The following is a 14,357-nucleotide window of genomic DNA, read 5'->3' as shown; positions in this document are numbered from 1 at the left end:
CAAGCAGGACCTGTGGACATGCATCAATAGAGAGATGTCAGAGTGCAGCGGCAGCCCCCACATCACTGTAATATTTCCTTATGTACATAATACTATGCATTAGATTTTGATTCTTCACTTAAGCTCCGTGCAGGTTTCGAGGCAGGTGATTGATAGTTGGTGGGTGTTGAGACAAACTGTAGGCTACTAAGGCTGTCTGGATGTCAGGGAGGCGCACAGAAGCCAGATACCACGACTGGAGCGTTACCTGATTACTCCCGGGACTACAGCACATCTGTTCCAAGGTGAGTCTGCTTTAAACCTGCAGGTTTCATGTATTTATCATTCCATTTAAAGGGGAAGCTGCAGCAGTGGCTAATAAAGTGAATTAATCAGCTCTACTGAAAGTGAACAGTTGATAAAGTCACAGTGGATTTTTTTATTTGTTTCATGCTATGATCTGCAGGTATGACTAGTAATTGCCTGTTCTGTCTTTGACTTGATGACTATCCTCATGAGGCTTGTGAGAGCCCCAAATGTAACGACTCCAAATGTTATAACAAAAATATGATATAACCCAAAATGTAATAACTGGTGGATAATGCAACAAAATGGAAGGAACTGCTTTGGTTTAAGTTTGTCAGCCCTCAAGGGGCCCCCTACTGGCCTGGGGCCCCAAGTGCTTGCCTGTCTTACCGGTTGACAAGCAGCGCCTCTGATTTCAGTTTGTTACATTTCAGCCTTTAACAAGGCTTTAAAGTTTTGTCTGTGCTCAAACTGAACATTAAAGAAGCCAAAACATGACCAGCCCTGATCTGTAAATACACAGCAGTGCAGCAGCAAAGTCAAAGGATAAGTAAGTAAATGTTAGCGACGTGGGTTTGTGTGAAGGAATAAATGTCTTTCTCATAACTTTTTAGTCAGCTTCCCTGACGCGCACTGCATTCAACTCCTTCGTCTCTCTTGCCGTTTGCTGTGAGTTCACGAGTGTTGAGTAGCTTGCGCTCCTGGGACACATCATTAGATGTCAGGCTTCCTCCCCTCTGCTGGCACCGCTCACTTTCCCCCTCCCATTTTAAACTACATTTTGATTGGAAGAGTTATTTTTAGAATAAAATAGATTTCATTGTAATAAAACTGTTTTTCTTCATTGATTGATTTTCCTCATTAAAACAATAAACTCCCCCCCCTCTTTTTTTTTTTTTTTACAGAGACAACCAGTCTAAGTTTTCAATAATTTACATTTTCTTTTGGAACCACACCTCACATGTTGAACCTGTGTTACCTTTGATGGATGAAGGTGTAGGTGAAGGTTTTTATTTCCTGGGGTGAAATTCAGTTAGATTGGTTTCTTGGTTATTATGCACCATACCTTAGTGCCCCTTGCCACAATAGCAATCAATTAAGAACAGACTGAAGTTATGTCTGCATAAATAAAGCTCCTAATAAACATATGTTTCTAAGTTATTTGCATATCCCTGTTTCACTCTTGCACAAATACAAACATAAGCAAAACCTGCTCCACCTCTTGTTGTGCATTGTTGATTTTACTCTTACAATTGTGATTAACAAAGAGTATGTAGACCCTTGATGTTTTGTGTGTGTTTCAATCCAGTAACGCAGGAGGACCAATCATGATGGTGGTTGTTTCTTTAAAAACCTCCTGAAGGGCTGCATCGTCTTTCTTGTCCTGGCTGTGCTTGTCTCAATCTTCAGACCATATAAAAAGAACCTACTGGAGGTGAGGACTTGGTTTTAGTGGGAAGACGTTCAAGGTGGACCCTGTGTCAAATGTTTGTTATTAGTCAAATTACAAGACGCTGATATGTCGTTCTCTCTTATCCCCCTACCGGTTAAACAAAAAAGAAAATTCCCCCACCATCAACCTTAAGATTGGAACCTCGAATCCACAAGTTTCATGACTTCTGCAGCTTTGGCTCCCTGTCTCCTGCAGATGCTCTGGAGGAACGCCTCTTACTGGACTCCATTGCTTGGCCTCAAACTCCACTTCTGCCAGTTCCTCTTTCGTTGAATCAGACGAGTGATCCCGCCCACAGCACCTTCACCATCATTCCAGGCAGGAGAGGACAGTGGCATGTAGGAGACCAGCTGGAGGTTATGATACAAATAAATGACTTCCAAGGTAAGCCCAAGAAGTCTGGAGGAGACGTCTTATTTCCCTCGTTGCAAAATACGAAACTCGGAGCGGGTGTGACCGGGCGAGGATCACCTTAATGGCTCCTACTCTGCTGTATTCACGTTACTCTGGGAAGGAAGCGCACAGGTTGAGGTGAAGTCCACACATTTACTCAAATGTTATTGCATACTGTAGTAAAATAGTAACGTTTGTTTTAAACATGTATGTTGATCAAGTTTAGTGTTTACTTGTCGCTGAATGAAACACGAGATGAGGTAGTCAATGAAAGCGATGAGCTGAGGTCCACTTCTGGAGCGACGGCACTCGTGTGTGTGTAAGTGAGGGGGCGTGGCTTTAGAGGGAGCACAGAGGGGAGGAGGTGAGTGAAGACGGAGCACTGAGGGAAAGCTACTTTCAAAATCCTGCTAGTTTTTAGAAAATTACCCACCCTGCCATGAAGGTAAAATGTTGCTGAATAGACAGTCATGTAATGACAGTAATGATTTGCTCAGTTTAACATCATTTAATCCATTGAATTTATGCAAATAAAGCCATCTGTTATATATTTGCATATTCTAATTTAATATTAATTTCAGATATTCTTCTTTAAGCCCTGTACATCTTCCCTAATTTTGTGTTGCTGCTCCTATTCGTCTCACTACATTTGTGTTTGAAGTGATTAAACAGAGTGATCGTTACCTTCAATTCTTTGACGTTTTAGAGTTTTAGTTTTACTCATTAGTTTACATTAGTGTTGCAAGTACTCAAAATCATCTTGAGTCTTGGTCTCGAGACCACCTTTTGAAGGTCTCGTCTCGGAAACCAAAGCTTTTTTTCATCAGTCTTTGCTCAGTCTCAGACTGGGCGGACTGCAGGTTTTGAATTGAGACCACCACTTATTGTCTATTTGTCCACGTTATTACTGTGATTGGGAAGCACATCACCCCCGTACTCGCCCCCCCTCACTAAACAGCCCCTCCTTGTAGTCCCTCAAGCTCAGTGAAACCTAAGAGGTGATCGTGCCTTCTCGGTGGCAGGCCCCCGTCTTTGGAACCAACTGCCTCCCCTCATCAGAGAAACTGACTCATTAAACTCATTCAAATCAAAACTTACCTTTTTTCCCTGACCTTTGAAACCAGCTGAAATAGACTATAGTAGATTCTTTTTTATTTCTATTTTATTCCAGGTATGTATCCGTTTGTATGCTTGTACATGTAAGTATGAGTGTATTTCTGTAGTCTACATGTGTATATTGTCTTTCTTTTTTTTCTTTGGTTCTGTTTTTTTTTCACTTCCTGTAAAGCACTTTGGTCAGCTGAAGTTGTTTTGTGGTAAACAAATAAACCTGACCAGCAATAAAACTGTCTTTCCTGAAAGAACAAATCATTTCAATAAATTCATTGTTTGTTTTTTATGTTGTTGTTTTTTTTAATCTCCCGGTAACGGCCGCAACCTAGAGTTACACAGGGAGTGAGTGACTCGATTGAATCTTCAGTGAAATGTCTGGTCTCGGCCTTGACTAGGCCGTGGTCTTGTCTCGGCCTCGGAGCACTATGGTCTTGGGTTAGTGTGTTCTGGACTACAACGCTAGTTTACAGCACCTCTGTTGGTTGGCTAATTGCCAGCCGAGTAGTAGCAATAACTAGATCAGAAAAAGTTACTGGCTTTTTGAACTATTTTTTGATGCATATTTTTTTACATTCTTATATTTTTAATCTAATTTAATTCTTCACTATGTGATTTTCTTCAGCTATGCTTTGCTGCTGTAACACTGTAAATGTTTCTGTAAGTTTGTGAGGTGCATAAAGGGATTATCTTAAATATGCTTCTGATCAACAAATACAATTAATGATAATGCGATAAGGTAGTGGAAATATTAGTGGGTTTTTTTTAATAACTGATGCAAACATGATGTGACTGAGTAAAAACTCTGCCTCTCTGATTTGTCAGGTGATCCTTGTTCACCCCAACGAGGCTGTCACAGTTCTGCGCAGACTGACCAGAGAAAAGCCTGATCGGATTTTCTTCAAGAGCCTCTTCCGCTCAGGCTCAATCTCTGAAACTACCATCTGTAACGTTTGCCTTCGTCAAACCAACCAGACAGTGTGCAACTACACTGACCTCCACACAGGCGACCTGTGGTTCTGCTACAAGCCAAAGAAGCTGAGCTGTGATGCCAAAATGAGCCACGTGAAAGGAGGATTCGATGACCGACTCAAGGCCAAAGAGGAGACACTTTTCCAAAGGTGAGAGAGCAGAGCGAATAGTTCTGCTTGTAATGACTATGAACACAAATGTTGTCTTTTTAAATACAGGCGCCAAAGATAAAGTCTTAAGATATTAAGCGTGGTGTACTGGTTAGTGTGCGGACCCGGGTTTGAATCCGATCTGTGGTTCCTTTCCTGCGTGTCGTTCCACACCCTCTCTCCTCCTGATTTCCGGCTCTATCCACTGTCCTTTACATGTGTAAATTAACTCAAAGCTTATTATAATCAATCATTCTCAGGGCAACTCACAGTTGATAAAGGCAGTGGGACGTCTGCACCTCTGGATATTACTACCAGGGTGTGTGGAGATCACTAGGTGGCACCAAAGTTTACCAATTCAACAACTCCTCTGCCATCAGTCAGTGTCTGAAAGGAAAGGTGGTCCACCTGTATGGAGACTCCACCATCAGGCAGTGGTTTGAGTACTTCAAGGCTTTACTACCAGGTAGTTGATCCACAGAGATTTCAGGTAACAGTTTAATTTTATCACAGCTTAACTTGGTCCTTCTGTCACACTTTCAGATGCTAAGGAGATAAACCGGGACAATCCGAAGCAAAGCGGACCTTTCATGATATGGGACAATGAAAGAAACTTCTTGGTGAAGTACCGTGCCCACGGTCTTCCTCTTCGGTTTGCCCTTATTCAAATCAGTGAGCTGCGCTACATTGCCAATGAAATAGATGGGTTGGGAGGTGGCACCAACACAGTGGTAGTTATTGGCATCTGGTCCCACTTGAGCACTTTCCCAGTTGAGATCTACATCAGGCGGCTTCAGAGCATCCGCAGGGCGGTGATTCGTCTGCTGAACAGAGCTCCAGGCACGCTGGTGGTCATCAGGACCGCCAACCTCAAAGCTTTGACTCTTTATGAGACGTTAACCAACAGTGACTGGTTCTCTCTTCAGCGGGACAAGGTGCTCAGAGCTGTGTTCAAAGGACTTAATGTTCGATTGGTGGATGCCTGGGAGATGACTCTGGCCCACCACCTGCCACATAACCTTCATCCACAACCTCCGATCATTAAGAATATGATTGACGTTCTCTTGTCCTATGTTTGCCCTCAAGAGGCCCAGTACATGTGCCTTTGGTCAACGAGAGAGTTTGAGAAAATTCAAGCAACATTATTGATCATGAAAGTGATTTTTGCAGTGATTGCAGCGACTCGTTTTACATAATGTTTTGTTTTTTTAAATCTTGTTTGCTTAAATTGTGTTGTTTACACTCGCGACCTAGTGTAGACAGCTAATAAGTTCAACACAGAACAATTACTTGACACAGTTAACAATGACTCCTAGGAAGGTCTGCATCTCTGAGGTCTACACGCTACACGCTGCCACATGCTGCCACACGCTGCCACACGCTGCCACACGCTGCCACACGCTGCCACACGCTGCCACACGCTGCCACACGCTGCCACACGCTGCCACACGCTGCCACACGCTGATCGTAGTCGCAAAAAAAAAAAAAACTGCCTTGGAATGACTCTTTCCAAATCCACAGGATATTTAAACATGGCTCATTTTGTGTTTGTCCTTTATCGCCGCTGTCACACGGGAAGTGAAGATTCTTTCAACCAATCAATGGACTGCTGTGCATCTATGGGCGATTAGTGGGCGATTACCTTTGCGAGGTGGGAACAACATGCACGCACTTTCAATTCATGAAGACAAGGCGATAAGAACACAGCTGCTACAAGCTGCTACTCAGGGACAGACCAGAGCTGTTTGGGGTTCGGTGCCTTGCTCAAAGGCACCTTGGCAGTTCTCGGGAAGTGCCCTTGCACCTTTTCCAACTACCAGACCAACTTCCATATCATGGCCCACATTGGGACAACTCAAGTCCCCACATTCTGAGCTGCTTCTGCCACATTAACAAATGTTCATGTTTAATTTCCTCCTTGAAGGAGGTGGGGTGTCTGAACGAGGTATCATTGCTTTATACACTTTTACACAACATATTGTTTTGAGGTCATGTAATTCCATAACTGATCAACTTTTAATAGCTTTTGTGCTGGAAATGTCTGTTATCAATGCAAAAGAAAAGCTCTTGAGTCAATCAATGTCTGTTTGGTTTAATGCTTCTTGCAAGTAGAAAGAACAAAGCTTCAAAGTGTCGAGACAATCTGAAGGAAAGCTCAACATAATCACAATATGCTCTATGTCTTTATATACGCTTTACAGAAAAAACCTTCATGCTATGCCTGCAGAGGGAGGCAGAGATTGAATGCAGGGAAAAACATTACCCTTAACACAGTGCAAGGGTGGGAGGGGAGGGAAGACGCTGTGTGCATGAGTGTGCGTCTGTCCATATGTTTATGTGTGTGTGTCTGGCTTCCCTGGGCTCGCTCAGGTCAGAATGTTTTTGGTACACCAGGACTATGCTAAGGCCAATCAGCATTAGACCGGTGAACATGAAGCCGAATATGTACACGTCCTCAACATCTTCCACCGGAAGCACTCCCAGGCACACGACTCTCCATGTATTCCATGGATCCATCACGTACCCAGCAGCGTTCGTTCCGTCCGGGCAGGTGGACTCCCCCGGTCCAGTGGATCTTATAGAAAAGATCTTGTCAATAGCGTTGAGAGACCAGCTTATTAATTCCATATGAGCTGATTAATTCCGGAGAGACACTCCAGTGTATTCAGACGAGAGAGAAGCAGTGGGAACACACACACATGGACTAGTGACACAATTCTGAGAAGATGCCTAAGGTGTAAAACGAAGAGGAGTTTTAACAGGCTTGAAAGTTTCTTCAGCTGAGGAGAAAATGGAGAAATGTTCTTCAAACACTACTTGAAGAGTATTTCTGACTCATAGTTGGGCAGAACAGAATGATCTGTGTGCAGACATTTCTATCCATCACACTGACTGTTTTTTGGCAGTGCAAAGTGAGACATGCATGTTGTGTTTTCTTCATGTGAGCAGCTCCACCGGTGCATCCACTCACTAAGGCCCTTTACCTGCTGATGTAACAATCAGCATGTGAAGAGGCTGCAGCTCAAGTGGGCATGTGATTTCAAATATCTTCAAGTAGACTATATACTTTTAAAATCTTACAAAAGATCACACACATGATGATTTCATAGTGTTTATTATTACACGATATCTGACTAGATTCTATGTCTCACTTTTTTCTCATTTTTTAGATTAACCAAGAACAGCTTCTAAAAAATGTTTAGCTTTTAAAGTGTTGCAAGATATAGTTTATACAGTCGGCCTACATGGAGATTCCTTGTGTTCTGCTTCTAACCTTTTTTTTTTTTTACAATGAATTACTTAAATAAGGACAGTGGGGGGTCCAAGTCTGCCATAGTTATTTTGGATGTCCCAAACTGAAATGGGAACCCATGCCGATAGTCTGCGGTGAGGTAAAAGGGGGACAGGATTAATTGTCTGTAGAGGATTTAAAAATGTGCAGGGTCAGTAAATCCAGTCGATGACAGCAATGCAACTTCTTGGTCTATGGTTTACAGTCTATGGTCGAAACATGCCATCTCCAACTCCAATTACTAAAAGAATACTACAACAGTAGGCGGCGATAGTGCTCCGATTGATATCGACGGCCAATTAGGCACGAAGAAGAAGATTTGCGTCACTTCCGCTCCTGAACAACGATGGCGTCCTCCTCCACGGGAGACGGCATGAGTGAGGCGCAGACAGAAAAAAAGTCCAAAAAGACCAAGAAACAGGGTACGTCACGGACACTGTCGAGCTAATGGTTGTTTGTTTACAACAGACGACCTCTAAACTGTGACGTGAAGTTAAACATTGGCGGATAAATGGCGTGTTTACATGTTAGCAACACGTGTTAGCTTTGAGCTAGTCAGCGAGCCGCTCATGTGCAGTGAGAGGAGAAAAGCTTCTTCTGTTCATGCGACGGAGACAACATGTTTGCTTTTTTTCTGCATGTGTCGACCAGTGAAGTTGCACATAAAATCCAGTGTTTTGCAAAATACTTTTTACTTTTGTCTTTAACCTTTCTCTGTGCATATTTCAGTAAGATGTAATCAGTGGTGTAGTGCAGGTATAAGAAATATACCCTCTTTTAAATCTTCACTCCACTCATTTATTCACAAGGAAGAGTCGACCCTCCTCACTATGTACTAAGTAAATATACAGACACTTTGTGTTTTGACGGATGAACCTGGGCCAAGGACATTTCCACTGAGTGGGACTGTTACTGTAAATGATACCAGCAAACTAATCTCCTTGGTGTGTCAGTGCCTTCAGAGATCTCTGCACTTTGACTTTTGTTGCCTTGTGTCCATCTGTCTTTAATTATTTTTAATGCGTTGTGGTTTCTTAAGTGATTCTGTAATCGTTCTGTCATTTTATATCTCTTGAGTGTAAATAAGTTCTGAATCATGGAAACGGATACTCAAATGTTCTCTGTGTGTTTTAACAGTGGATGAATCTGAACTCCTGACTGTTCCCGATGGGTGGAAAGAGCCCACCTTCAGCAGAGATGATAACCCCCGCGGTCTGCTGGAGGAGAGCAGCTTCGCCACCCTCTTCCCCAAATACAGAGAAGCCTACCTGAAGGAGTGCTGGCCGCTTGTGGAGAAGGCGTTAGGAGAGGCAGTGAGTTCACAGAGACAATGTTTACTTTTGAGGAGTAGCAAAAAATGCTGTTTGCATGCTATGTGTGATATTTTATACAATCCAGTGTGTCCTCTGTAAATGTCTCTCTGTGTCAGAGCGGTGTTTTCTGGCATGATCAAGCCGAGTTGCAAACTCTACCGTGTGATTGCTCGCACGATGATGTGCACGTCTCGTGTATCATGGATCTATTCATCTTCTTCTCAGCACATCAAAGCCTCTCTGGACCTGATTGAGGGAAGCATCACGGTGAGCACCACCAAGAAAACCTTCGATCCGTACGCAATCGTGAGAGCCAGAGATCTCATCAAGCTGCTTGCCAGGAGTGTACCGTTCGAACAGGTGATAATCTCATGCACGACATGTGCTTTTTTTCCGTCTCTGGATAATTCAAGCTCCCTGAACATTCTTCATATAACATGCTGAGTTTGTGACGAGGAACTGAAGCTGGTTGTTGGAGGTGATCGGGTGGTTGTTTCTTTCTTTTTACATTTTTTTTAATTTCATTTTTGTCCTCCAGGCTGTGCGGATATTACAGGACGACATGGCGTGTGACATCATCAAAATTGGGACCATGGTGAGGAACAGGGAGCGGTTTGTGAAGCGAAGGCAGCGGCTCATTGGTCCCAAGGGCTCCACCCTAAAAGTGAGTCCCAATTAGAAACCAAAACGGCTCATACCTCATCTCTTCGTCCTTGTTCATCCTTGGAGGAGAAATGTAATCTTGGGGGCCGATTTAAATCCAAACAAACTTCTTTAAGGGTGAGGGGACACGATAAGGGCTGTGTCTAAGAATTATTTAAACTAAAGAGGAGAATATGTGACTTCTGACTTTGATGAAAGTAATAAGAAAAACAATTGTCTCTTTATTCTGACACAAATACAAAAATGTTAATATTTATTGATTTAAAACAAACAAAAAAAGGTTTACTGTGATTTGATGCTTAACAGTAAAGAAAAATGTGTTTGTGTTTTTATAAGTGTTTGTAAATATCTGTTTTGACTGTCTAAATACAGTAAAAGTTCCAGCCTTCAGTTAAATCTGTCCTTGTTCCCTCTCTCTCTTTTCCCCAGGCGTTGGAGTTGTTGACTAACTGTTACGTGATGGTGCAGGGCAACACGGTGTCGGCCCTCGGGCCCTTCAACGGCCTCAAAGAGGTGAGGCGTGTGTGTGCGTGAGCGAGCTCCCTGGGCGGGATTTGCATCTCTATTTCCCCTTAGATTTAATTCTAGCTCTGTTCAGATCAGATCAGATGGTGGTGAAAAAAAACTGATAACTGTCTGAGCGGGTGCAGCCCTTAATACATGCAGGTACCAGCAGTAACAAGAAGTAAGCATAAAGCAAAACAAAGTGTTAAAAATAAGATGTAAAAATATGACGGAGAAATGATCCAAATGACGTGAAATCGTTTGTTGAAAAGTTCATTTTAAAACTCAACTCGTGAAATTAGTTTTTATTTTCACAGGCTTGTTGGGGATAATTATTAATTTCAGTCTATTTTTATTTCATATTCACATAACTGGGTATCTCATTCAAAGCCATTTTAACTCCTTCACTGATTACAACCTGAAGCATGTTTTAGATCAGTATGCTAATCTGTCAGCAGGCGTTGAAGCTGGGTCTCATCAATGTTTTAGTGAGACTGATAAGGACATAGACTAACAAGCTAGTGGAGGTGTAAGGAGACTGATGTGCTGCCATGAAATGATTTTTTCAGGTTCAGTAATTGATGATGAAAATCCTCAATAATCTGAAAAACGAGCTCAAGCAAACATTTTTCACATCCATTTTTTTCCTCCTGTCGTTCAGGTACGTAAAGTGGTGATGGACACGATGAAAAACATTCATCCCATCTACAACATCAAGGTATGTTTGAGCTGCAAACACACAGCTTCACATCGCTGCCTGTCAGAAGTGTTGAAACATGAGGCGTGTCCGCTTGATAGAGACAGATGTTTGGACAGATTGTAATCGTGCCCGATGATGTTTTCCATCCTTGTTCTCGACCTCCTGACTGAGATGTAATCTCTCTGGGTTTGAAGCCACGGCTGGCTCGAACCTGGAGCTGAGGGCACGACCTAACCGCAGACACTCAAACTTAAAGTAGGATTTTATTTTTACAGCAGCCGTCTGTATGAGATGGCCCCACTTTGTAGAGGCGGCTGTGGTGCAGTTGGTAGAGTCTCTCAACTGGGAGGTCGAAGGTTCGATCTCCAGCTCGAGCAAGCAGCATGTTCGATGTGTCCTTGGGCAAGACACTTAACTCCGAACTGCTCCTCTTGCTGCGTCAGGCCGTATGAATGTATGCGTGTCGCTCCTCTTGCGCTCTTCCGACCGCTTGGTGCTTCTGCGCTCCGCTGTGTCTGCTCTATCGCCCACGGGGATAAATACAGTTAAAAAGAAATAAGCCTGTCTTTGCCCCCGTCGGTCACAGACTCTGATGATCAAGCGGGAGCTCTCCAAAGACCCCGACCTTCGGGTGCAAAGCTGGGAACGTTTCCTGCCCAAGTTCCGCCACAAGAACCTGGCCAAGCGCAGGGAACCGAAGAAGAAGAGCGTGAAGAAGGAGTACACGCCGTTCCCTCCATCACAGCCAGAGAGCAAGGTCAGCTTTAAAGAACTGTTCTTCTGAAGTACACTGTGGACCGACTTACTGTCTGTTAAAAACACACCAACCCCATGATATTTACTGTAGAGCTAAAGTGTGGCATCATTATGTAGCATGACGAATATTAAGACAATACAAACATATTTTTAAGCCTTTTCTGATCGTTTGGCCTTAAAGTAAATTTACTGAGGAAAACATTGTCCATGTTTGGAAACATTTATTGAATGTCTGCAGGTTGACCAGGAGCTGTCCACCGGAGAGTTCTTCCTGCGTGAGAGTGTGAAGAGAAGGAAGAAGATGGAAGAGATTAAGGTGAGGGCCGAGTGGATTCCGCTCACTGGAGTTACATCCACACTTTAAGATGGCCGTCCAAACTACTTCACTTGTAAAATCGAGATTTGCTATTTAAAAAAAAAAACAGTTGACCCTGCTGCAGTTTGAAAACTCCTTTTACACCATCCTTCTGCATAAAGGACAAAAACCCTCGAAAGCCTGACCAACATGGGATTTAAATGTCGAGAGCAGTTTTCCAGTGGATACTTTCAGATTCAGGTCTTCACTTGTAGTCTTCATCGTCCTGCAAGTGAAAACCTGTTTTGCAGGAAATGCACAGAGTGACAAAAACGTGTTGAAGTGCAGCGTGGAGATGTGGAGCCAGATGAGCTCCTTTAATGCTATATGTTTTTGTTTTTTTTCTCAGGTTAAACAAGCTGAGGCTCTGACTAAGAAACAGGAAGAGCGGAACAAAGCTTTCATTCCTCCTAAGGAGAAGCCGTTACTGAAGAAATCAGTCAAAGGTAAAACACACAAAAGGAGATAAGATAAGATAATCCCTTGCTCATCTCGCAAGCGAGAAGTTTACAGTGATCCTGATAGATAGCAAAGAACAAACAGAGACTTCCCAAACTGTACACAGAATGACCCCTTTGTTCTGCTCGATTCTTTCACAGCTCCGACAGAAGGCAAGCTGGACATCGAGGCCATCAAAGAAAAGGTGAAAAAGGCCAAAACAAAGAAACTGGGAGCTCCACCAGTGAACACGGCTCCTCCACCAAGCAGCGCCACCACAAACAAAAAAAAGAAGAAGAAAGGCTAACGGACGCGCGTCCTGTGAGACGGCGTTTGTTGGACTGGGACTCGGATCATGAACGGTCATGGACTTTTATTGAACCCTTTTGTTCTGAGGACTTCTTGCCCATTTTCATTCATCTGTCTGAAGATCAATCTCCAGCCATTAAAGATGAACACACCACCAGTGACTGAGTCCATGCAGGCTCCTCTTTTACTAACTGTCATCCAGACTGTGTACGGTGGATATTTATGTTTCAAAGTACATTTCCTCTTCTTTCTTAAGACACACTGATTTGTAGGCGGTTGGACTGAATTAGTGGAAATTGTAAAAATAAAAAAAAATATTTTACCAACCTTGATCTTTTTTTTTTTATTGTTTTTGTAGCTTTTCCTTCCTTGTTTGAGGCCTTGAAAACATTTTCCAGTTATATTGTGAAGTTGTATTTTTGGGACTTGAAAACATCAGACAGATTTCAAGTCAGTTATCGTTGATTGTCAGAAATGTTTTAATCTAATTTATAATCACACAGCCAAAGTCTGAACAGGTCTGGTCTGGTGTGTGATCAGAGCAGTGACCTGGAGCGAAGGAGAAAACGGTGCACAGCATGTTTTCAAACGTTCCCGTGTACGAGTGGACTCGACCTTAATGGGGAAAAAAACTTCCTGCTGTGGTTTAATTTTTAAACTATGTCAAATTAGTGTCTTAGGAAATGGTAAACCAAAGGTTGTTTTTCAGGTTGACTGGCAATAATAAAAAAAAAAACGATGGCAGCAATAATGTTGTAAAAAATGGACTCGTTCACCTTTGAAGGTTAACAAAGGTTGGTCAGTTCTAATTTCAGTCTGTTCAATTACCAGCTCGTCACTCCTCACAGGAGCTTCACCAGAACCAAACACAGAAGCAGCATTTAGTTTCTATGCTCCTTATATCTGGACCATGCTCTGTAACTTTGAAGCTATTTATTTTTTAACTATAACTCTGCACTGCAACTGTATTTAAATGTTTTTGAATTAAATGTGAATGATTTGATGAGTCCTTAAAAGCTGTGATCTGAAGGGAGTAAAAATGTCCGGGACGGTCAGAGTGGTTCATGGTGTCCAACTGTGTGTGAAAAACATGGTATAAGAAATCAGTATCTCACAATTCAGTTACATGTTTTACATTAGTGACTGATCAGTTAGATAACTTTAATAACAGTTGGTTTTGCGTACAACCGTAAAAATATGCATGTAGTCAACTTTTTGAGGAGTGAAATTCAAATCGGGGTTCTTGAGGACGTAGTAAAAATGGCCACATGGTTCTTCTCTCTGATTGTGAGTTGTTTGTTTCAGTGATGTTTTTTTCTTTTCTCTCTTTCCTCTGTCATGATGCTTTGGATTTCCTTGTTGAAATGTGCAAAAGAAAAGAACTGAAGAGAAAATGGGGCGGCAGTAGCTCAGTCTGTAGGGACTTGGGTTGGGAACCGGAGGGTCGCCGGTTCAAGTCCCGGCACGGACCAAGTCCGGAAACTGGTCTGGTAACTGGAGAGGTGCCAGTCCATTTCCTGAGCACTGCCGAGGTGCCCCTGAGCAAGGCACCGAACCCCAAAACTGCTCTGGAGCGCTCGCTGTGGGCAGCCCCCTCACTCTGAGACCTCTCCATTAATGCATGTCACTAGAACCCTGTTTGTGCATGAGTGTGTATCTCGGCCT

At 42.9% G+C, this 14,357-nt stretch overlaps 2 protein-coding genes across 2 annotated transcripts; both read left to right on the top strand.

Moving 5' to 3' along the window:
* Window positions 1-779: 779 nt before the first annotated feature.
* LOC306818140 (NXPE family member 3-like) lies at window positions 780-5,827 on the top strand (the record flags this gene model as incomplete). The annotated part of the gene is given in 8 exon segments (XM_079335515.1): window positions 780-796; window positions 1,911-2,201; window positions 2,203-2,269; window positions 4,067-4,362; window positions 4,648-4,661; window positions 4,664-4,828; window positions 4,906-5,470; window positions 5,683-5,827. Coding segments are annotated over 8 exon segments (1,560 nt in total).
* A 2,105-nt stretch (window positions 5,828-7,932) lies between these two features.
* krr1 (KRR1 small subunit processome component homolog) lies at window positions 7,933-13,018 on the top strand. The gene is made up of 10 exons (XM_079335819.1): window positions 7,933-8,076; window positions 8,792-8,967; window positions 9,193-9,327; window positions 9,506-9,631; window positions 10,060-10,143; window positions 10,796-10,852; window positions 11,421-11,591; window positions 11,829-11,906; window positions 12,295-12,391; window positions 12,545-13,018. The coding sequence occupies exons 1-10, from the start codon at window positions 8,001-8,003 to the stop codon at window positions 12,688-12,690; spliced, it is 1,146 nt and encodes a 381-aa protein (XP_079191945.1). The 5' UTR covers window positions 7,933-8,000; the 3' UTR covers window positions 12,691-13,018.
* The last annotated feature ends 1,339 nt before the right edge of the window (window positions 13,019-14,357 follow it).

The sequence above is a fragment of the Symphodus melops genome, assembly GCF_947650265.1.
Source record: "Symphodus melops genome assembly, chromosome: 22".
Lineage (NCBI taxonomy): Eukaryota > Metazoa > Chordata > Actinopteri > Labriformes > Labridae > Symphodus > Symphodus melops.
This window is presented reverse-complemented; position numbering and strand designations above follow the sequence as displayed.

Bases quoted from the DNA above. Each gene is read 5' to 3' on its own strand.
- krr1 (XM_079335819.1), top strand. From the start codon at position 8,001: ATGGCGTCCTCCTCCACGGGAGACGGCATGAGTGAGGCGCAGACAGAA. The intron at 9,328-9,505 runs GTGATAATCTCA...TTTGTCCTCCAG, and splicing joins GGAGTGTACCGTTCGAACAG to GCTGTGCGGATATTACAGGA. The intron at 11,907-12,294 runs GTGAGGGCCGAG...TTTTTTTCTCAG, and splicing joins AGAAGATGGAAGAGATTAAG to GTTAAACAAGCTGAGGCTCT.